Source organism: Colias eurytheme, chromosome 3 (genome assembly GCF_061535395.1).
Source record: "Colias eurytheme isolate Ceu_HAF_F1 chromosome 3, ilColEury1 Martin Lab GWU primary, whole genome shotgun sequence".
In the NCBI taxonomy this organism is placed as follows: Eukaryota; Metazoa; Arthropoda; class Insecta; order Lepidoptera; family Pieridae; genus Colias; species Colias eurytheme.
In genome coordinates this window covers 5,261,405-5,286,549 of record NC_142982.1, presented here as the reverse complement: position 1 = coordinate 5,286,549, position 25,145 = coordinate 5,261,405, and the positions used below count along the sequence as shown (strand labels likewise).

At 33.9% G+C, this 25,145-nt stretch overlaps 1 protein-coding gene across 1 annotated transcript in view; it reads right to left on the bottom strand.

Annotated features, from left to right (window-relative positions):
• Window positions 1-25,145, bottom strand: part of tyn (trynity) — a 35,623-nt gene that overhangs the window by 6,070 nt on the left and 4,408 nt on the right. The window contains exons 2-8 of the mRNA XM_090119599.1: window positions 10,584-10,664; window positions 9,590-9,722; window positions 5,863-5,953; window positions 4,931-5,098; window positions 4,593-4,721; window positions 4,045-4,173; window positions 3,474-3,699 (exon numbers count right to left, since the gene is read on the bottom strand). Coding sequence (XP_089975725.1) covers window positions 3,474-3,699; window positions 4,045-4,173; window positions 4,593-4,721; window positions 4,931-5,098; window positions 5,863-5,953; window positions 9,590-9,722; window positions 10,584-10,650 — 943 coding nt within the window. The 5' untranslated portion in view covers window positions 10,651-10,664. The remainder of the gene's footprint in view (window positions 1-3,473; window positions 3,700-4,044; window positions 4,174-4,592; window positions 4,722-4,930; window positions 5,099-5,862; window positions 5,954-9,589; window positions 9,723-10,583; window positions 10,665-25,145) is intronic.

Sequence of the window (25,145 nt, the reverse complement as noted above, 5' to 3'; positions counted from 1 at the left end):
GCGCCGGCCGCGGCCACCGTCGTCGTTCGCTTTATCATTTTTTGCACCAAATGCAACTGTAGACGTGATTCAGCATCTTTGCATTGTAAACATAACGAAATTATGTCTACGTGTAAGCGACGCTCCTATTCATCACTAATTCGATCAATTTGCAATCACTATCGAACTTCATTCGATTACAGCGAATGTCTATTGATTACTGATATTAGATAATCTAGCATGTTATTGCAATTACGTTTCTCATTACTGAGAAGGAAATTCAAGGGATTGAATTCGTGGTAACGGTAACATTGGATGCGGATTTATGTGAACATTCAGTAGTATGAGCGAATGTAGTGAATCGGGTCTATGGCGAGAGATGGCAATCTTAACGTTGAGACTGCAAACCTACGTAATGGAGCAGCTATTCAGGTTCATTTATAGCGGAACTAGCCTGTTATATCTGAACAAACTGAGTGCACCATGTACCTATTTACATTAGAGCTTGTTAGAGAATTTCATAAACTAACTATGGTATGAAAGATACAGGGGCATCAGTAAAACTTGATTGGCCATTGCAGTTATAAACTGTAATTAATGACCAGAATACAGAAACAATTATTTATACAACAATTTTATTGCAGGAGAAATCAACCTGTGATGAATTAATAAATAATTACTATATCTACTTTTCATGATGCCTATTTGTTGATTAAGATATGTATACACATTTGGTATATTTGCTCTCATATTATCTTTCTAATCAAAGATGCACTCATGGCGTGGTTCGTTCTTGACGACGTGTTCAATTTAATTGGATGCGCACTTAATCCTTACTATCTTAAGCTATTAACCTAAGTTCATCGTTAGAACAACTCGTTACTGAACTTGCCCTTATACGATGGCAAGATAATCATTCGTGGGCAAATGTACCTGTAACTATAGGCACATTACATTACCTGGTTCATACTGTTGTATGGTACAATGTATAAACCAGACTTGCTAATCAACAAGGCATTTTATTTAATACTAGCTTCCGCCCACGACTTTGTACGTGCATCCCCGTTTTTCCCTGTTCCCGCAAGAATTTCGGGAAATCCTTTCTTAGCGGAGTCCTAAAATCTACCTGCATGCCAAATTTCAGCCCGATACGTCCAGTGGTTTGGGCTGTGCGTTGATAGATCACTATATCAGTCACCTTTGAGTTTTATATATAATATAGATACTAGCTTTTCACCCGCGGCATCGCCCGCGCAGTCAAAGAAAAACTCGCATAGTTCCCGTTCCCGTAGATTTCCGGGATAAAACCTATCCTATGTCCCAGGGTAAAAAGTAGCCTATGTCCTTTCTCGGGTATCAAAATATCTCTATACCAAATTTCATGCAAATTGGTTCAGTAGTTAAGGCGTGATTGAGTAACAGACAGACAGACAGAGTTACTTTCGCATTTATAATTTTAGTATGGATTTTAAAACAAACTAGTTCAGTATTATTATACCTATACCAATATTTTGTTATATTAATAAATCCATAAAACCAGCCATAACAGACTTCGTTTGCAGTTTGAATCAGTCAGAGTTCATGGGAATTATCTACGCTACAATTTAAGTGATATTCTTTTCTAGGAAATTTAACAAGACTTTATTATTATTGAATCACGTTTGCAAAGAAGACACTATTTATTGGAGGATTTTGTCAAAATAATTGATTTCTTGCTTAAGAAAAATAACGTGTTTATGTAAAATACATCTAGATGCAATTAGCCAGCCGCGCTCTCACATTTCTTAATCGGTTATCTAAAAAAATAACAATGTTGCACTTCGCATAGAGTATTCCCACGAGCTAGGTAGGTGAGAAGTTCTGTAATGGCGCCTACATTACTCTTTAACAATTAACTTCCGTTAATGTTGCGGTGAAGAAATTGCGTAATTATTAGGATTTACATATTTAGCATTTATTAGTATATGCTACAGCACAATTCGAATGCCTTCGCTAATGACATTTATGTCGACTAACGGATTTATAGCAAGTCTCATTTTACATTTATTTTCAATCTTAAACGCTCTAATAACTATCCATACGTAGTCTTTGTTTTACCATCGCCATTAAAATGGATCGCAAAATTCGATTGTTTTATGCCAAAGTGGAACAAAGTTTCCAATATTTATACGTTTAAGTTAGGTATAGATAAATAGGATTATTTTACAAGTTTACCTTTGTACTATAAATTAAATACTTATAAGAAGAAATATTAAGTACTTTGAGAAAATTTCTACTTTCTATAAAAACTCTTGTGGTATGTAACAAACGTAATTTACTCCTATGTTACAAAATATACGACCAGTTCTGTCTCCTTGTCGCAAAAAGTTGCGGAAATCATTCCATAGCAATGGATTAACGTTATTGTAAGCCAGACTGTCTTCAATAAAATTTCTCTCACGTTCCTATCCGACTATATGATTCAAAAGAAACGTCCGGGAATCACGTGTTTAAAATATTAATAACTACGATTATTTTTATCGCCTAGCGACGATTTATATCTTATATAAGATGCGTTTCAAAAAATATATTTAAATAAAACGTTTGTGAACAGAAATCCATTTGTCTAGAGTTTGTAAATGTCATCATCAATAGTGATAGAGCGAATAACAAGAAACCTCTAGCGCAGTAAAAAATAAATTTGGAAAATCCAAAAGTGCACGCCTCATAATTTTTTTTTAATAAATATTTATTAATTATTATTTTTGTTTATTTAATAACAATTAAACCACATCGAATCAGACCCTGAAAAATGAAAGGGTTCTATTCCTGAGCATACTCAAGCGTAAGAGAAAAAAAAAGACTCGATTAGTAAAGTATTTCGGTCGCTATCGTGTTAACAAGAAAAAGGATCCGCACATACAGACACACGGACGTCCAAGACAGAACTTTTTCAAACTGTTTTTTAACTAGTTTAAATAACAAAAATGACATCAAAAATATCATGAACGTTAAAAATAGTGTTTTTTCTTAATATGTGTGTGTATGTATTATCTTACAAGTGCAATGTATGATACATAAAGACATTTTAAGTTTGAAAAATTAGATGTTTTGCGCGAAGTGACAGTAGTACCCACCTCAACGCTTCGCTTATGAGGCGTGCAATATAACATTGTTGAAACGCATTATTTACGCTTTAAAAAGCCTTAAAAAGAACTTTGCGGTGTCAGCCTATTTATGTAAATAGCACAACAAAACCTATATTTATATCTTAATATTCTTATTTCTCTTCTCGTGTATCGCGCACTCCAGTGTAATTACCATCTACTAGAAATACATTATGTCAGTTTTTATTGTAATGTGTTGAAGTTTTATATGGCCAACTGAGTAGTAAAATTTATGATTTGTTTAATGGTTACAAGGGCATAAGTATAGCCATTTCATCGAATGAATTAAACTGCTAGTTAATTGCATATTAACTATGCATTTAATTTAATTAATAAATGGGTACTTACTCTCGCAGAAGTTTTCGAAGTATTTGCCGATAGGTTCGCCATCATCGATCAGTGGTCTTTCGGCGTTGAGGTAAGCAGAAGGTCCATCGGGGAGGGTGTGATGGTCCAAATGATAGAGCCGACAATTATACGTGGATGAGTGAGGCGCTCCCAAGTAAAGGAATGATCTACATAGGAACTCGGATTCTATTTCACAGGCCAAACGACAGGCTGATTCTGATGTAACCTGTTAAAGAAAGGGTGAATTTCCTCATATTATCTACTATTGCACATAAATCAAACATAACCGCGATCAGAAATAATTAAAGTTATTTTATTTATGAAAACACCAAAAGCTTTAAAAAATTAGAAAATTCAAAAATTAATAAAATCCTAATCCCCTTTAATTATGGAAACTTTAATAATAATTAATTATGAAATACAGTCATCTCTACTATTTTTGATATTATTATATTTCATTAGCTTTATGATATGAATAAGGAAATCGTTAGCATTTACACAATATAAAACCTAATAAATACTAACTTATCGTCTCATATCACTTAATTGAAAAAAGTAAGTTGTGGCTTACCTGAAGTTCCTTATCGGTATAATAATGTAGACCAGCGTATTGCGCCACTTTATCTTCGGCTACCCCCACACGAGGCGCAGTAAACACTCTCGGCCCTTTGCACGCCTGCGACGCCTTCAGGCACAAATTCTGCACGACCACACATAGAATAGGATCACAAAATGCTCAAAATGGATAACAAGACCTACGTTCATTTTATTATTATTCGAGCACCTAACAACGCTAATGTTTCCCTTCTCGGAAATCAATTTTGCATGGAATCAGGCCTCCTAACTGTGCTGTGAAATGTATCACTGTTCAATTATATACCGTGGAAACTATTCGCTTTATTTGCATACGTACTTTCTTCACATAGACGGTTAAAGCCTAGCTTATTTTTTTTTTAATAATATTATATCAACATGTAGAGATAAATTCTTTGACTATATACACAGATTTTGGTTTACGCACGATCGGCTATTCGTCATACCACGTGACCTAATAATAGACTTACAATATAAAAGTATTCATGTAACTACATACACATGTTATATAATTAAATAAATTACCTCAAAATAGTCAGTGCCGGGAGTGTCCACAAGCTGTACGAAATGTTGCGCCGTGCGTCGGTCGGAATCGCTCAAAGCACATCTCATACTTCCATACTCGTACTCCGCAGATCGACAGGGGAATTTTTTCTGTTTAACAAAACTCAAATATTAAGCTATTTTTTTTTTTGTTAACTGTTCAATATAATATATTAGGTATTCTCATTGCTTTGCAAATGCCTACGTGCATAACGATTGAAAATATAAGAAGGTATGCTATAGATACGTATTATAAATTATACCTATGCTATAGAAAATAGGATAACGATGGAGTAATTTTTGTAAAGTGCTCTCATTACCTCATTGAGACAGGCAGCAAGGCAGGCTTCCTTGGTGGAGGTGTAGATTATAGTATTGTCTAATCCTCGGAGGGCCTTGCCCGGCACACGCTCGAACGCCCACGGTCTGAGGCAAACACTCTCTGTCCTCACTTGCAACTTTACCATGTAGTAAGTGTTTACAGAACGCTGCAACAAAAATATTCTTAAATGGTTTCTCGAAAGAAATACACTTGTATTTACATTGTCTCATTGTAATATATCATAAAAATAGACAAACATAATATCCTCAGGACACGAAGTATGAATAAATTTTCAACCCACGGCTCTATCATTTTATTTCAATGTTCAGTATAAACAATGGACTATTATTAGCCCGACATAATCGAAAAATATTTATACGTTTCATATTTAACGTTTAAAAGCAGTTTAATTGGACTGGGGATGTTTTTCTAACAACTGTGAAGTTTAATTATGTTCACATGATTCTAATTAAAATGTTTCCTACGTAAAAACGCATTGTTGTTGAATGCACATATGCCTATTCATCATTAGCTCGAACTTGTCCAACTCCATATATGTTAAACGATTTAAAATAAATACCGGAAACGATAGCTAACAACCCTACCATCTCACCTAGTTGCTATTCCTAGTGCCTTTAACCGATTCGATCGGAATTGTTAATTACATTTCGCGTTGGCTTAATTGGCAACCTGCGAGCTACTGTAACGGATGTTTATCAAAGGATTTATAAGAATTATCTAAACCGGTGACAAGTTAGCGTGCTTGGATTAAATCTCATCCTTCGATCTTTATCTGCTTTTAGCTTTTATTCATGCCCGAGAAGAAAATCGACGATTCAATGAAGATTTATCACGGATAAAAGGATAATGTGAAATTTATTCAAGTATGCATAGTATTAAAAAATAATTAATCTAGCTACTTGTACATACCTGAGGCGTAGCCATGGGATTGTTAGCTTGCGTGTCATTTTGCAATAAGCATCGTGTCTCTTGTACTGGTGTCAAAGGATTTAACACGAAACTGTAACAATAAAATAATGATGTTTAATTAATTAATATTAAAACTAAATAAGATTTATGATGCAAAATCATAGAGGAGTCATAAACCACACTTAAAGAATTGACTATCAAAACAAAATCTAACTAGAATTCGTATCACATTGCAATATTGAAAAAAGATGAAAAAAACTATTAAAAAAAATTAAACGGGTTTCTGCTATCTAAATACTTATATATTATACAGAAGAGAAGAAGAGAAAACTGTGTTGCTAGTTAGAATAGTCGTAACATCAACCTAAGAATTCTTCCCATAGGTAGGTAATGAATATACTAATTACAAAACTGTTAAAGTTAATTTATCTAGTCTTACACTATCGTATCTTCTCATAATAGCTATAAAATTCGAGCAAATAAGGTACAACGCTCCAGGAAGTTAGTAACAAACTGACTAGCCACTGTCGCACTACAACGATAATGAAACCTAATAGCGGGACTCTGGCCACAGGCCTCTAAACATTGGATTGTGATACGATTATGAAAACAAAACCGCTCTTTGCAGAAAATTACAGAGGAGCTTTTTTTACACTCATTTCTAAAATATGATATTCAATTCAATCTGTACGTTCAATCTGTGTATAATTCGCAATAATTCCATGAATATATAAATGACTTTTCGAAGTAATATTATTTTATAGGATTTAATATTCCCAGTAACCCCAACAACATCCACAAAAACTTGGCGTCGGCATCGACGATGTACCGTCATCTCTCAAACCTAATCACGTTTAACATGAGATTTTTTGCTATGATAGTGATAGCGGAGGCGGACTCCATCAGACACGTTATTATGCACAAGTTGCATCGTAAGTAAGGGTGTTTGAGTTTAATATAAGTGCGTTTGCATCAATCTTAATGACACTTAGATCGGCGCGTTACACTTACAACCTGCACTCAGATAACGGATCTATTTACCGTTTCAACCAGATATTTTGTATTTTACATCTTAACTTGAAGTTTCTGCGATATGTCTTTAACTCGGAATAATGATCGATATTTATACGACATAAACTGCTTCGAAATGAATCTTCGCCTCGAACCAATTAACATGATACGTGCAAAGCACATCAAAAGCCATTCTAAAATGTTAAAATCTCCTTTTTATTATTTTCACTTTGAATAAATTGAAATACATAATGATCAATAAACGCCACAGAATTCCCAAAACAAATCAGGTATCAAAATTGAAAACAATCAGCGAAATATATAAAAAAATCAATCAATGCAATCTATTAACTTTGATTGAGCCGGTAGTTCAAAACTAATAGCCAAGGACGATGGTCACGTCGTGCTAATGTCAGTTTTTACTTTCTCCTAAATTACACAATTAATAGAAAGCTCCGCGGAAGCTTATTATTTAGTGTGTCGTGATAAATTACCTTCGTGATCGTACGTGAGTGATAATTAGGGCACTCTCTACCAAGGCTTCGTGCGATATTATACTGTATACAAACTTACTAGTTCAATTCACACATATAGCTGGTAAAACATGACATTACACTAAGATTAATATAACATACATACTATTTCAAAATAATGCACCTGGAATAACCATTTATTCACGACTGCTACCACTCAGCACGATTTTAACTTAGGTCATTAATAATGACACAAAATATGGAGAAACTTTACTCAAAAATTAATCATAGCGGTATAAACTCAAACGATTAGCATCGTGTTTATTTATTACAAAACAAGAAGGGCTATAAATTTGATTAATGTTTTGCTACGCCTTTTTACTAATGATATTGAACTTGGATTTCGGCACCCGTTTAACTTGATCTTGAAAGAACCAAGTGGGTTAAAAAATCCTACATAGTTATAGATAGAATCCAAATTCCATGCAATTTCCGCCTTATTGTTAGAAATACGTGAATTAATTTTTCTTAAATTTATTTTTAACTTCATTATAATTTAATATAATATATGTCTGCAATAAGAAGCTGAAGCTGCTTGAGGCTGGTTTGTAGTTAATACTAAAGTAATAGTGGTACGCACGTCAATAAAAAGTGTCGACCAATTATCATCGCAAATATATATCAAGTAGCTCATTTGTGTACAAATTACACGGTACCTCGTGAGAGTAGAAAAATGCAGCCTATCATTATTGGCGCCTCAGCGACTTGAAATCGCATCAATCACTCTGTGGGCAGGCGGCTGAAATTGTAAAGTAGCTCCTGACTTATATCGATGTTCTTCATCTCACTTACCGATTATCATTTATTTGATCACCCGAATAAATGATCGCCACTGCTTACATTAGTAGTGGCTATAAAAAATGTTCGTGAACAGCCATTTTTTGAGTACAATATCTCATATCATGGCTTCTACATACATTATTTATTTGTTTTTTTTACACTTTCAGCGAAGAGGAAACTAGTTACAAATAATGTTACGGTCACATCCATGACATAGCAGATACCGTATTTGTAAGGCACTTGACAATACCGTAGGTTCTCAGTGCGGTGGCACTGCGGGGAACAGTTACCGATTGTGAATATCGCATTCTTTCCTCACTTTTTCTTTCGACAGATTGATTCGAGATACGTTGTGTTAGTACAATGCTAAATTACAAGCGCGGGAATTTTACATCTCATCTAATTGAATTGAATACCTACCGAATTGATTTTCTATCGATCCCGTTCGAAAAGCTTCCGAGAAACTAGCCTGGTTACGGTTATTGAATTGTTTGTCAGTTATTTTTAATCTATCTAGGCGATACTACAGGTTTATGTGCATAATGAAAAGATCTCACTTGTAATCGAAACTTGATTAATTGAGAATGTGACACTAATAACAGAGAAACTACCCGAGAAAATAAATTAACGATCAATAACACAAGTGAAATGATTATTTTATAAAGTCATTTACACTTAAATGAGCTGTCTTTTTAAATTACTCTATCATTTCTCTATGTCTGTTTAGTGTTTACGCAAGGCCTGGTTTTGATAAAAAAAAGCATTACAATATTTTATTACACGCCGCATAGACAATAAATTGAATATGGGTTGAAACCGCCAATGATCATGAAATCCACACACAAGTGATAATAATCTATTGAAGACGTATGCGATCACTTTTACTGTTATCCAATTTAGAGCGAGCCGACATCGGTTTCCGCTTTTACACGGTTTGTGGCGAGCGGCGCGAAACACATTGTTATTAACCAAGAGCGTGTCATTGGAATGGTAAGTGTGGAGGACGTGCGGCAGACTGACACACATTCTCGACCTCTCCTGGCTGCCAACATCACAGACGATTTCCCCGATGTCTGTCGATTAGTGCATCTTCATGTCAGTCGGATCTTATCTCGGCATTTGGGTTAGGAGCTTCGTGATCTGAGATAACTACGGCACGCTCGATACTATTCATTTCATGATCACTCATGGAATGAGAAATCATGTTTGTGATTTGATGGAATCTACCGTCTGCGCTGTTATTGCGATAAGAGATATCATCTCATTTCTCTTGTGCCAAGTTCAATCAATCTAAGATAATTGAATATAATCGAACAATATCAGTGTTGGCCTCATCATCCTCATTAATACCGTTCATAGTAGATAGTATTAAGCAAGCGATTGAAAATAGGTTTAAATCTTACCTAAACGCTGCAGCCTGGCAGTCGGGCTCTTCTCGACACCATCCCTGACACTCATAGAGCGAAAGGTTCCGTACGGTGTAGTATGCTGTTCCTTGGAAGTCGACATCTGTTAGCTTTTCGAATGCAATTCGACCTGAAACAAGATAGAAGAATAAATCTTTTGGAATTTCAAATATTTAGAATGTAGAGCGAACTAGATGTGTTACTTAAATAAATTATCATAATATTATATAGTTAGTTAGCACTCCGACTTTAATAAAAATTAATAATCTATATAATTATGAGTATGACATAAATACGAGTATTAAATTGATATTAATTGGTCCTATCGCGTTTCATTTCCTCAACATCTTACGCATAACTTGCTTCTCAGAGTCATTGGAAATTTATTACGTACGGTTTTCACAGTTATAACACAGGTAACCAATAAAATGCATTCTAACAGTCTGTTGAGGTAACCGTTATCGATACCTTATAATTTTTAAACCAGCGTCAATTCTGCAAGGATGGAACAAGGCGCCTTATAGAGATAGTAAACCATAAATCTTATGTTTACGGAAGCAAATAATGAGAAGCTGCAGTACTGAAGAGCGTTCGTAAGAATAGCGGGAGTAAATTTAAGTGTACACTTCACAATAGCGGTAGTTTGAGAATTTGCTAATAAGTGACTAAAAGCTAAGCAATTTGCGTTATAACTTATGAATATTACGTTAACTCTTGTGTACGCTTGATTATGCATGCAGGCGATTATCTTCCGTTTTAATTATAAGACCAAACAACGTTATGTCGTTCTAAAGTAAATTTTATAGGAATGCCGTATGGTGGGTTATCTATTTAACAAATTCTAGGTTATGTTACCTAGAATCTTGAAATGGAATAATAGGATAATTAAGTATGTTTTTTAAATACTATGATAATGATATAAACTGCTTTTAAATAAATAATGTCTACGGAACGCTGTATATACTTTTAGATAAAATAAAAAACAACTTACTTAGAACTAGTGTTGACTGCAGTAAAAGTAAAAATAACGGCGTCAGCCCGAGCGTACTGCCCTTCATACTGCCGCCAGCACCTGTAACAAGAAACAAAAAACATTAGGTATTACATTTATAAAATCGTGTAATTTGACGAGTACGTTGCAATTAGAATGCAGGTCAATCGTTTCTACGCTTACACGAAACTACAAGAAAGGCGGTGACACAAAATTTCATTTATTTTTTGCATTGCAATATCACTTTCACTGCTCTTTTATCAAGTAGATGAATGGCTATCAGTAAACGTGAAAGTGAGACGATTGTTATACTGTAGTCCACAGTCCACACTTAGCGCTGAAATCATTCGTACGCATGTTTAATGAAACGAACAACTTTCGATCGCTTTTAACGTTCTGCTTAGTTTAACACATTTAATAAATACTTCAATTAAAAAGCCATTAGTTGGAAACATGGAGTTTTGTTGTTAGTGAAATCACACCATTGATCGTAGAAGCTATTAATGAAGAATTCTTATTGAATCGTCATAAAATGTACAAATTGCACTTTTATATCTACCGCTATTTTAATTTAACTTTCACGGAAGTTCCATTGGAACAAAAATACTAAAAATTCTCTGTGGCCTGGTTCGCTTTTGAAATTGACATTTTTTTATTAATTTATTTACAGTTTACTCGGATTAAACTCAAGGTAACCTAAAATATCTAGGTTAATTTTATAGAAATACTCTCTATCTACTGATAAGATAATAAACATGAGGTCAATACGAATACAAGTATAATATATCATAGATTTCTCCAAATATAATAATTTTAAAAATGTAATTAATACAAAGTTACGTTTAAACTTTAACAAATATGAATGAATGAATAAACAAAACTTCATAATCATAACCGTTGGTTCAAATTGTTTGACTAAAATGTAGAGCAAAATACATAATTAAAATTTTAAATTCTAATCTACAGTTACGTTCAACAAAAGTAAACACAGAAGGTCATGATACGATGAGTGCACAAATACGTAAATTACGAAATGAATTATTATAACTGAGATGTTCTGTGTTCACCGTTAATAGTAGCGTGAAACAGGGCGTGATGGGAGACGCTCATAAGCACAATTATTGACGGTGACGTGTTTCACGTATGTCACATAATGATTGTAACAGTTATATCACTAGTCACGGGTGCGGAGCAGAGGTATGCGGATCCAGGAACCGTAGCTACCGTGCTTTGGATTTGCCCGATTACATTTAGCAATACAAAAATTGTGTTTGTAAATACTATTCAAAAAGGGTTTTATCAGGTCACTATCATTTTACAACTGAAATCTAAATTCTTCACTTAAGTTTACTTTTTCTATTCCTCCATTTACCTTACAATTCAATACAGAAACGAAACGCAAATTATACTATTTTAAAATTCTAAAATATCAGTAAGTATGTCAAAACGCCTACTGCATTCCAAGTTTGGTAACATTCTTTCTTGTGAACGATGATATCACACTCGACAGAAGAATAATAAAAGATATAATTTAGCTACATTTTAATGGTATTAAAACTATTGAATACGGCCATTCTAAATTTGATGAGAGATTTTTGTCTTGTGATGGACTTGGGCTAGATGGGCTAATAGAAAGGAGAGTTAGTTCGGACGGACTTACAACCGCATTCTTCGAACTGTAACGTATTTTTTATTTTATTTTTTTCAAATAATCTTCGCCGGATCGGAAAGCGTTTTCTACAGCGAATTAGAATTATCAAAAATGTTCGTAGTAACCTAATAAATCCACTTACAATACCCGCTAAGCTATATTCCCATGCGTTTCTACTTGAGCAATCATGATTTATGCCTATGAGACGCAGTTTGCAATTATTTACACTCCGACTCTATGCATATAGAACAAATTACACGTTGAACTTCCGCTTAACTATTTAGAATACTCATTACAACGTAAATTGCTGCTTATAATGAGAGGTTCCCACAAAATGAAATCATATCAAAAACATTCACACATAACACTTAAGAGTCTTATTTGTATAAATAAACAGTTTAGCGGCTAGTAACCCGGATTTAGTTGAAATTAAAATTCCAGGATCGAATTCAAAATGTGTGAACTCGTGTCCCATTGTGGTGCATGTGCAAGATGCATAAAACTTACAATCTCCTCTATTACTTTTGGTCAATTCATTAAAATTTGTTGCCTAAGATCTCATCTTTTCTCTCCGAGTCTTAACTCGGAACTAGGTATTAATTATTTGCTAAACACTTAACTCACTCAAACTAACAGGAATTCTAAAGTTATTCCAGATATAGTAATCGACATGATAGATATTGTACGAGAAGTAAGTTACTCTATACTATTCATAAAATTTAATAGACTTGTATTCTTCTAATTATTATTTAATCATTAACTACTTTCCAAATCAAAACCAATGACCATTATAGGCCTAAAACTCAACGTATTGTTTAATTTCTTGACCTGACATCATGATGTAGGTGAATTACATGGTATCAACATCTGTATAGAAATGCAACAATACAATATCAAATTACATATAGCACAAAGAACCACGCAAATCTATTTGGTATAACGCTAACAAAAAGAAAGTAGCAATTGACCTCATATTGACAAATCACTTCCCCTAATTATCTACCATGACCGTCAGAGCTGGGTACCACGGAACAATAAGGTTTTTAACTGGCCGGTAGCTTTAGTTTCCGATTAAAGTGTTCCATGGATTAAGTCAGAGCACATCTGTGTCAGAGTATTTAAAATGGACTTTGTACAACACAACCCTATTGTGTTGTGTTGCATTCTTAATACTTTTTGTATATCGAAATAAATAGTTAATGAAGCCAAGAATTAATATCTGAAGGCGTTTAATTTATTGAAAATGAAATGAATAAATCACAAGCACATATCAAATAACAAGTAAATAGTATGTGTATGTAAAAAGTTAAATTAATAAATTACTTATTAAAAACTTATTATGATTATTTCGTTAATTGTTTGTGTTTCGTTATGTTTAAAAATAAACCATAAAATTATAATCAAAAATATTTTAAATGTAATTAAAGTATAGTTTTTATAAATACCACAAGAAATAAATTATAAAATAATTGAAGTTCAAATCATTTTACAGTAAATTTAACATACATGGTATTACAACATCGTGAAGATTTACATCTGATAAGGTCGCGACAGTATTTCAAATTTCCGTTAGAGTCAAATGTGCCTTTAAATGCTCGGGTTTGGAATGTGCCATGAAAGGAATTGTTCTAACATACCTTACACTTTAATTTAGCTTGCCGTGACCAACTATGTATTCAAGAGAAGAAAACGTATGTTTACAGTTGTAATGAATATTCTAATGCCGTGCGGTACTGCCATTACGAGATAGAGCCCGTGTATAAACATTAAGAGGTCACTTAGCCTTCGTAGACAACAAAGTGCGCTCAGCTTAAACATATGATGCCTTATATCTTTGATATAAACCGACACGACGCGACGGGGTCAAGCGATCTTACTAGATGCTTATCCTGGCCATACGTTAATAAATAATAATGTCTGTTTTGAAATAACAAGAAACTCCACACAAATATTATTTCCATGGTGAGGTGAGATTTATGTCATTCAATATACAGAAGGTAATAAAATGTAAAGGAAAGATGAATAGGAACAAGTTTGATTAATGTATGTTTATAAATAATCCTGAGATATATGCCATTGATATCAATATAATGTAATATTGTCTTAGCGGCGCGGCAATGTAGAGACTTCTAGTTGTAGTTCATTTATCGTGAAAATTTTGCTAAACATTTAACAGACCAGATAACAACAGTACAGCAAAATCTGTTAACTTTTTATCAATAACGGTCTGTTAATGAACGGTATCGGAAGACGGTACAGGCGCTATCGTTGGATAATCTATATGTCACAAACTCAATGTCAAGTAGCGAGCGTCACAATGGGCCGAACTTGACCGCGGTAACGGTACCGCCGAACGAGACGCGAGACAATGCGTGTGAGTCGACAGGTTGCTCCCCTGACCTAATTATCTTATAAGTGAACCATTATTTACGAAACGCATGAGAATTTTTATTACACCTTTCACGTTTATGATCCTGTTTGGAGTAAGGTTTAAATGAAGCGAAAGTTTGCAGTTGACTGCGAATTTAATCTATGTCACTCTTTTCACTGGCAACGAGTTTACTCGTTTATCTTGCCCTCGAATTATATGCACGTGGTTTGTGAATGCAAAAACAAGAATAAACTATTCACCTTCAATGCACGTCAATAAATTTGGTCTGTATGAATAAAGTAGAGTAAAAACTTACAAGCAAACAAAAAGCTTGGGTGAGCTGAATCCGTGCAGAATTCAAAAGAATAGATTAACATTTAAGGCACTAAGTGTTTATTTTACTAGACCTCGCTATCAATATAAAACACTCCAGCTGCTGGAATATAGGGATAAATTGCATTGACATTCAATGGTTTTATTGTTCCACTGTTTTAGTCCCGCCAACACGACAAGGGTTTCACATTCTTTAAGTCGACACATAGCCAGGCTGCTCTCAGGTTCTTGTATATTATCTGCGAGTCTAGAATTCAGTCGCATGGTATCATTTCTGAGAGCACAATTTGAAAACATAATTATTTTTACTGGTTCGTAATTTGCAGAATTTTTGGAAAAACAATTATAGTTATTAACTATATTAAAATTCAAAATTTAAGCCTTACCACAGGCCTTACTATAGACCATCATAGCATATTTATTTGAATGTAAGTATAACCTATCTCTTTCCTTGAGTTGACTATATATAAATAAGAAAAATAAGAAACTATTGTTTCAATTTTCCTTCATTAGGAAATGAATCGTTTTTATCTTTATGTTTGTATCCTATGTGTGTATATATATGTAGACCAATAAATATGCATTTCATATAAAAAACGCAAATAAAACAAACAATAGAATATGAAAATGAAATATTCCCATTTGTGCGCTTCGTCAACTGAAGCGTAATGTTAATATTCAAGAATAATAAATTATTAGCACTCATTCAAAGTAATTATACGGACTTTCTCAACAGAAAGCAAAACCATGCACTCTCTCATAATAATATATGTACCCTTTAGAAAGATCTGACAGCAAAAATGACCATAAGTTTATGTACCAGTGGACATAAAATGATAGCAATTTTGCCATACCACAGCAGAGTCAAAGGCTGACATGGCAAAAAGTCGCGGGCAAAGTTCACAGACAAGCCACGAGCGTGCTTATATTACTGACGTATAAATCAGCTTCGAGTTCGCTTTTCTCTCTTTTAAAATGGAATTTGATGTTTATGTTATAAACAATATACCTATTTACTTACAAATATTATATTTCACAAACCTTAAAGTCTTTAAGTAGAGTCGAAGGTTAAAAAAATGTGTATAAATTATATAAAATACACTTTAAGTTTGAGTAAAAATAGTTTTAATTTCCTCATTTACTTATCGACTCATAAACAACGATATTCAAACACTAAACTCAAATTAGAAGTGGATCACGTTTACATTGGTGCTTAAGTCAATAAAGCTCTACTTTCTACTTTCCTTCAACGGTAGTTGCCCAGAAAATAATTATAACAACCAATAAATATTTAATTTGGGTATTTACACATTTCATACAGCGACAATGACTTTCTTTTTAAAAATGTGTGTTCCATTTTTATTGTAACATATACAAAATCATTAAATTTAATGTGAGCTCTCTTTAAGCGGCTGTAATTTTACATTCAGCCGTAAATTCATGTCTAATCGTAGAAACTTTACGACCAACACAACAATAGTATAACATACCTTAATCGGTTGTATAAAATTTAGCTTAACTCTCATCATTTCTAAGAAATTATAACGGTTAGCAAAAGAGTTTCGTTTTACCCGATTCGCCATCTTTCAGACAATTCGCTATCAATCTTATCTAGCTAATGACGGGTTAACATCGAAGAGCGCGACGGGACGCATATGGCTCGAGATAAATGCTCGCTGGAGCAAGGATCGTAAACAAGTCGAGAGACGTGGTCTTTTTGTTATTACTTGAGAAAATATCGTTAGAAAGCACAATAGCGCCAGAGGCAGCGCCGTGTGCCGGTGAATAGGGGGAAAATAAAACGAGCTGCGTCGAAACAGTATCGATGTTTGGTGCTCACTTCCCTTTATCTTTGGCTGATCGCGCTAGACTCGGTGGTGGTGCAAGCGGGGCCAGCCGCTGCAGTGTGGAGGGAGCGGCATGTGCATGACCGCGCCGAGCGCAATGACCTTGCGCACATTCCGACCGCTCCTCCTGAGGCTCCCGCGATCCTCCTATCCCGCCATTTATCTAGGCTATATCATAAATGACTGTAACTCAAATACGACTATCTCGCAATTTATTTATTACTGATGTGTGCGCGTTTATATTACAATGCGTCCCAATCTCTTAACAGCGATAAAACGTCAAGGAATTTAAAGGAGAAGAATTTCCATTTGAATTATCTGCTCGATGTTTTCTTATCGTCACAATAACTGTTGTAGACTCTTGAAACGGCGCAATGGTTTTCCATTTTGAGACAAATGTAATGTAAATGTTTGTTGTCTTGAATGGTTACATAGGCACAAGAAAGTGGGTTATCAACCTCGTCGAGTGCACAATGAATCAAGCTGTGCATACAAAGAAAATTCACAAGATATTTTACAAATGTATGTTTTAATGAAAACTGGCTCTAAATACGACTTTCTAAAAGTATAACATTTCTTTTAATTCTCGTTAGAACTGTCCGCCTTTCATTAAATGCATCTAAGCAAAAGCTGCGCCTACTCGTGGAATAACGGTCCGTACTCCGTAGACCAAATTATCAAAACCACTAGCGAACGGGAATTGGTTTAAAGCATTCAGAATTGGTATAATGCCCACGCTTGGGAACGAAGCCCTGCGCCGCTGCGATGCGTAACACAAACACACATAACTGCCATTTCCTTATAAAGTATTTACTGTTTGGTCGATGTAATATTTGCTTGAACCTAAGAATCAATATAACTGGTTGTTAATAACCGTTTATATTTTTAACAAATCTAGTATGGAAATTGTAATTAATTGACCTCCAGTTGAACCGTTTGAATATTACTTAATCTCTTAAGAATTGTATATAATTATAAGTTTGAGCTTTTTCGAAAATGAAGATATATTAACAATTTTAATTAATAAATGATACACAGTGTGATAACTATGAAGTTAAAAATAGTTATTTGTAGCCCAGAAATTTTATTAAATAAATCAATTCCATGAGAAAACCTTCAACTTACAGTTTCAAAGAACGTTGACACCGCTATCGTGACTTGAACAATATTAAAAGTATCTCACCTTTTTGCACGGTTAGAAACCTTTCTTGATATCGTCAATTGTCAGCTCTTTACAGGCTTAATTAGCACTCCACGGTACCGTATTAGTCATTTAAAGAAAGAAAAAACAGACGTTTAGGAAATGTTTCTCGTCGGCGTAATAACTGAAACGTTTCTTGCAACTACTTAGCATAAGAAACATATGAATTAAATGAAATTAATAAGTAACGTTAGTCAAACAAAATGCCGATGCTGGTACAGCCGGATGTGAAATGTTATCGATAAGCAATACAAAACGATTCATACGTCTGACTTCACTAGATAAAAACTGGTAGGCAATTGTAAAGTATTATATGACAATATTACCACAACATACCGTCACATAACTTGATCTCATCATCTTGTCCAAGTGTGTGAACTCAAAGATGAATTGATACAAACCTGTTTCCATTACGTCAATTACGTATAAGCTATATTTGCTGGACTAGTTTCGCTGACCACTCTTTTATAAGAACGCATGATTTAAATAAAAGATTTAACCAACGAACAACTCATAGTTGGCTGTCTTATATCAACTGACGTTTAATTAGGAAAAATCGAAACATACAAATATGTGCGTATTCATATCATTTCCTAGTGGATAATTTGCATTGATTTAAAACGTGGAAAACATGGGCAATCTCATCCGCTAATAGATTACCATCATGGGAATGATGCCACTGCGCTCTTGAGCGATCCTGCATAATCATTACGTGGGTAATTATGGAAACTGCTTCTACGTAATTTCATTTCATCAAAGCTTTTACAAACATTTCTTTGAATGATGATGAAACTAGTATGTGTATTACGATTAATTTTGTTTCAAAAGCACGTTCCATTAACGGTTCATAGCACGTTAAAATATTACATTTTTAGCATCATGATAACGTTTACGAAAACACATTTTTGAAGGCCGGATCAGATTAACTAAAAAATTCCGTATGGTTTTGGTTAAATTATCGAGATGAACTCATTAAAACGTTTGTGTGTAATCGTGATGGGCTACTTAGTATTATCAACTAACAAATAAAAGTAACACTGAATGTGACGATGTAACGGTCCGTTATTTTCGTTTCGCGAAGATCTGACAAACGGACATACTTCGACACGCTATTAAATCGAATTTTACGCCTCTAATTGCAAATTAGTGGACACAATGATTAGAGTAATTTAATTTTTAATAGCGTACGGCTCGGAAATAAAATCAATTTCAATTTATTTATTTCATTTGTAAGTAATAGTTATTTGAATATTTATAGCGAGTATGGAATAACAGAGAGAGCGTTGATGTCTTTTATAAGGCATAAACTTTATGCTGTATACTGCACAAGTGTTATTGTCTTTGCTGTACAATGTACATAACCTACTTCTCTTTTACTTTCTATAAATTATAATGATTATTATTTATCTATTAACTATGTTGTGTAGATAATAAAAGTGACTTTATTAACCTTCTAGCACTTGATGAGGTTCTAACAATTTTCACCGAGATGGTTTCAAAGTATTGATAGAAAGTGGCTGTGCTGAACTTTCTTAGGAAAAGAGGGTAATGTCGATTACCCAGTGTTTGTAAAATAATCGCATTGAGCGTGATCACGTGATGACTGGACGAGCTTTTTTTGCTGAGTCTTTCCACTGGACATAATTCGACATGAATGCTGAACAATTTCACAGCACTAATGCTTGCTAAGATGCTGAGAAATACTTGAATGGAAGTGCATTGTTATGATTTTCTCACTGGAAAAAACGTCTTAATCTTTTGTCGCCTATAACTGTATGACCTCTTTCTTGGGTTTATTGTGTAGCATTTCATCTACAGATCAACTTTTTGTGTTACAATTATACAACATTCTTATTCTGCACGACGTCTGTAACTAAACAACTATAAAGAGATGCGTGTGTTAATAAATAAAAATATGACATTTACGTACAAAGTTCAAAGTAAATTTCATGCGAAAAATTTCTATCCACTCTGTGAAATAGTGTGATAATGATTAAATTGTAAATTGATACATAGTGTGACATTATATCGGAACAAAAAAGAATAAATCGTAACAAACCGCGATCGTTGACAGAATGGATAATAATGTCTCTGTAACCAGGAGGAACCTGGTGCAGGCTGGAATGGGTCAGTGACCGCGGCGCACGACGCTACAATTATTATGTAACTAGTATCTATGGCAAGAAATTGCGGTTTCTTATTCGCCTCTCGATTCATTAATCTCAGTTAGAATTAGCGCTCTTGATAATAATAATAATAATTCAAGGCCGTAAAAAGCTATGTCATAAATGGAACTGTTCCTAAAAAAAAGATTTGTTGTGTTTTTATGTGTTTGTTATGACATTCCATTCCTTATCTTAATTTTCTGGAATAATATTTTGTTGCGCTTAATAAAGCATTCCATATAATAATATCTAATCCCAGATATACTCGGTCCACTTCACAGATCTAAGATAAAAAGTTTATGTGGTCTCTGCGACCGCACGGCGAGTTTCAGATTACAAGGAACAAACGCGTCGCTATGCGATCTGGATAAAAACACCCAAGAAAGATGTTGAAAGGAATCCTACGACGTTTTAATGTTATTTATAATATAAATTATTAGAACAAAAATAGACTTATAAACAAGACCTACCTATTTACCATAGCTTCACACAAGATTATTTCTCATGAATGCTTTCGGTTGGAATTTGTTTAGATGCTCTGTTAATTAAACGTGGGAAGCTACATTTATACTCTGAGTCGTTGGATTATTTATTAGTACTATTACTGTTCATTGTTTTTATAGACATGAAATAACAAATTTGATACACGCATCTGTTTTATCTACTGCCTCTATCAATAAAAATAAAAAAATATTCAAATAGTAAGGTCCGCTGACTATTCGATGAAGATAAGCATCGTGAACAGAACTAGACATATACAATTACATAACATGTGTAATATGAAAAATCTGCTACCGGCTAGCAGCCATCAATTACGAGCCGTGTCGAAGGAATTTTACACATGAATAAACATCATTAATATAGTCTACTAAAATTTGTTTTATCTCGCATAGAACTCATTTAGTATAAACCGACATGAGCACGAGTCGTGTCATGAATTGAAAAAGAACTGATTTTTATTATGAAGCAAAACATTGTGATGGACAGTTTGTTTAACTTTCTTATATCAAGTACGTGTGTATACACCAAATTCACTTTCACTCAATCTATTTCAATGAATAGCATCGAAAAATCGATTATTTGACATGAAACATGAAAGGTTATGATTACAAACGTTTTGACATAGGAACTTTCTCGTGGGTACGCTCAGTGATCGGAGGAGAGCGTGTCGGTCAAGTTGGTCATGCTCTAGGTCCATGTAAGACTGCAACATTCGCACTGAAGACTGGGGGCAACACCACCGACACCATTCTCAAGCCTCGCTACGCGTCACTGCGTGCAGCAATCGTGCCGTCACATTTCCTTTAGAACACGATCGTCTCGATTACAACAAAAATAGAAAACATAGATTAAGAATCTTAGATACATTTGCATACGAGAAAAAGATGACCGCAGACAAAACATCACTAATTTTTATGAGCTCAATGAGTTTTATCTTATTAGTAGATAATATTGAAATATTAAAAAATATTAATCAATAAAAGACTCACTAGAGGTGAAAAACTAAAAAGTTTATTCCCATGTCCCTATGTGGCGTAAGGAGAAAATAGATATCTGCTTTACTTAACGAAATCTTTAACGAACTAGGAGGTGCTGTGCTGGTAGCATCAGACTTGTTTTTATTAGTTTTCTTCCGTTGGGATTGACCGACGGAAGCAGTCAGATCATCCGAAAAGAATTTACTGTTTTATGCATTATGTATGTAGTACCTTAAGTCGTTTTCACATCATTAAGAAAATATGCATAAATTTGAATAACTCATGAACAGGAGAACAATAGAAGCCCAGAATGGTTTCGATGTTTTCTCTCGGTTGGACGGTGGTGCGGTGGTGTTAAGAGCGTTTTCTAAATCCAAGAGCAACATATTGTACGTGCTTGTAATTGCGGTATGCACCGTACGCGTAGGCCCCACTACTTTCCCCCGACCCAGTGCCCTCTCTGCCGAGCCGACCCAGTACCCACGAGCGACGTATAATTCCGTAATGTTTCAGATTTTATTTGAAATTTGCCGTGGCTCATTACACGTCCCGTGTACAGTTACATCAAATAACAAATCTCGATTTTGCGATTATCTACTGAGATAGAACTTGTAATTGATAGCGAATAAATGGTATTGCACGAACGTGTCCGTTTATAATGTAACGCGATTATTCTAAAGTATAAGAACCTCTTCATATTGTAAGCATTCAAACCAACAAAAGGTAAAAATAGAGAAACAATGCACACTGCAGCACTGTGCTCGTGATAGAAATGAAACTACAATGTTTGCATTGTTTAGTTCTTTTTCTCCCTTTAAATACTTCTATTTTTTCGTTCTATTGGTATCTTTCTCTCTAACTAACGAACATTTACAAGTGTTCATGTAACCTGTAACCAATACCAGTAATGTATGCTATTGTATTGTATTTTTATAATAATTTTTATACCTCGGATCACTTGTACAAAAAGAAGGTTACATGAACTGAGACGCAAGGAAGTTGAAAAACGCGGGGTTGATGTAATAGCGACAGGTGTATTACGTGTGACTGGAAATGCTTTGAGAAAAAAAATATAACACCATCGCAAGACCTGTATTGCATGGTTCTAAGTGTTTAGTAAATAGATGGATGAAGAAATTAATAATTTTAATTAGTCGTAAAGCAATATTAAAATCATGACTATATTTGCTTTGGTAAAAGTGGGATTCAAAACAACATCAAACAAGCCATATCTCCAAACAATGTTGAATATTTTTTTTTCTACACAACATTAAAAGTCAACGCACTTTTTAAAACCTGATTTCTAATATTAAACATTTACCTGCCCCAAAGTATTCGCTGGATATTTATATATAACAAATGATTCATAAAGTATAAAAAATGTTGCTTTTAACAAACAACATGATATAATACATATCCTGAAAACGTTATTTCAAAGATAGAGAGGTCCATGTTAGTCGTATGACATGCGAAATGGAAAATAAATCGAAGTGGCGCCTTGCGTGCTTATCAAATGAAACGTAACAGGCGTGAAATACAATCACGAATATGGTTTGAAAATTAATAATTGAGATTGATTTTTCTTGTATTAAAGAATTAAGATTATCGTACATACAATTTGTCAATTCTTGAAGTACAAGCGAATTAAAAATCTTGACTGGTGTTTTGCCAATGATACGAACTAAAGTAATTAATTAAACTTGACCAATGTAAAGTCGCACCCATGCGATACATACCTAAATTAACACACGTTTTATCAATATGTAAATCATAATTTTCATTTAAATTATGAGGTTATGCTATGGTTAATTATCGTAATAGCATCTAAACTTTACACGTTTATGTTAATGGTCAATAATGTGATGGCAGTTCATTTATTATTTAATCATAACGCTCATCATGCTTTAAATTACTAATTCTTTTATAAAAAAATATTAACATAATATCTATCTACTATCATAGCTATAAAATAATTGTTGCACTTAAATGAACTAAATACTCTTAGGCATTGAAACTAAGACAGTGCAGGTATTAAAAGAAAAATAAAATTTAATGAAAGCACGACAGCGCGAAACGAAGTAAGGGAAGGTAAAAACGGTGCCAAACGCAACCAACAGACGCAAAAAAGAGGATAACTGAAGTAGGAAAAGGGAAAGGCAAATCAAAAGGCGGACAATGAATATCTTATCTTTTTACCAGCTTAGTCAAAATCTTAACGGCTTAAAGATTGACAAAAAACACACTTTCACTTACAGTTTTGATCAAGATTAAGAAACACGATTTTTAAATATATGTATCATTAGAGAATAAGGAATTTTTTGTGCACTAATAAAGATAATAAAATGGAGTAACTTTGATACAATAAAAATAAAGACTTTACCTCTACTTTATTATCTTTATTTTCTTGTGATTATCCTATTATCATAATATTATTTATAGTATAATATTTTCCACCCAGGAACTTTATCACTCTTTCTATTTCTTGTCTAATGATAATTTTATTTTTATATAGCATAGAACCCTATATTTAGGGTATTAGATACCTTTTACGATTTTACTCATTAACCATGCCACCGCACCGGCTACGTTTGCCCCACAAATACAGTCATTTATACATGTGCAAGATTTTAAAAAGGACTTAGAAATGAAGAACATTATTAAGCTTAACCTTTTACGTTTATTATATTATATATTTTCAAGTATTTACATTTGAAAAGAAAATGTACATTTTAAAATTAGCCGTGGAAACCTAGAAACACATTATGGTCCATCTTACGTTCAAAGCACGGACAAATCTGGCCACATCTTTACGTCGCGACCTACTAAAGTTATGAATAAACGTGAAAGTGTACTTGCAACGACACACATTTTGTCCTCAACGTGAATCATTTAAGGAATTTCATCAATATTTTCACATAATTCAAGTTCACGCTTGTCTAAATTGTAGAGCAATAGCTTTCTTTTTATATATTTATTAATATATTCAGATCCTGCAATATGACTCACTGCATTTGTAAAGAGTTATAGTATGCGGTTTAAATAACAGCTAACTCTAGACCATTTCCTTTAATATTATTTATATTCGTTGATTCACTAGTTTAAAATTTTAATCACGTTATATAAATAATATCGTCAACCAACGAGTACTATAACTACCATCAGAACTTAGCAACGTATCAAAAGACAATTAAATTATTCGTGCTTTATAATAATTCATTCATAAATACTCCAAATAGAGTATGTCTATTCATAATGACTTAATACACACATGTCTAAGTGGAGCATTGAATGATTTGGGCGGCGCGCTCGCGGTCAAGGCCGCGTGCACTTAACGCAAAAAAGCAACAAGTTATGCGCCCACATATCATAATGATCATAGTAATGTTTTTTGCATGAACCTCACTATATACCACATATTTGTTCAGGCCAATGATTGCCTCAGTTTTTGTTTATGTTTGAATTAGCTCCTCGTAACAACCCACAGGTTTCCAACGATGGACATCATTAGTTTGATTC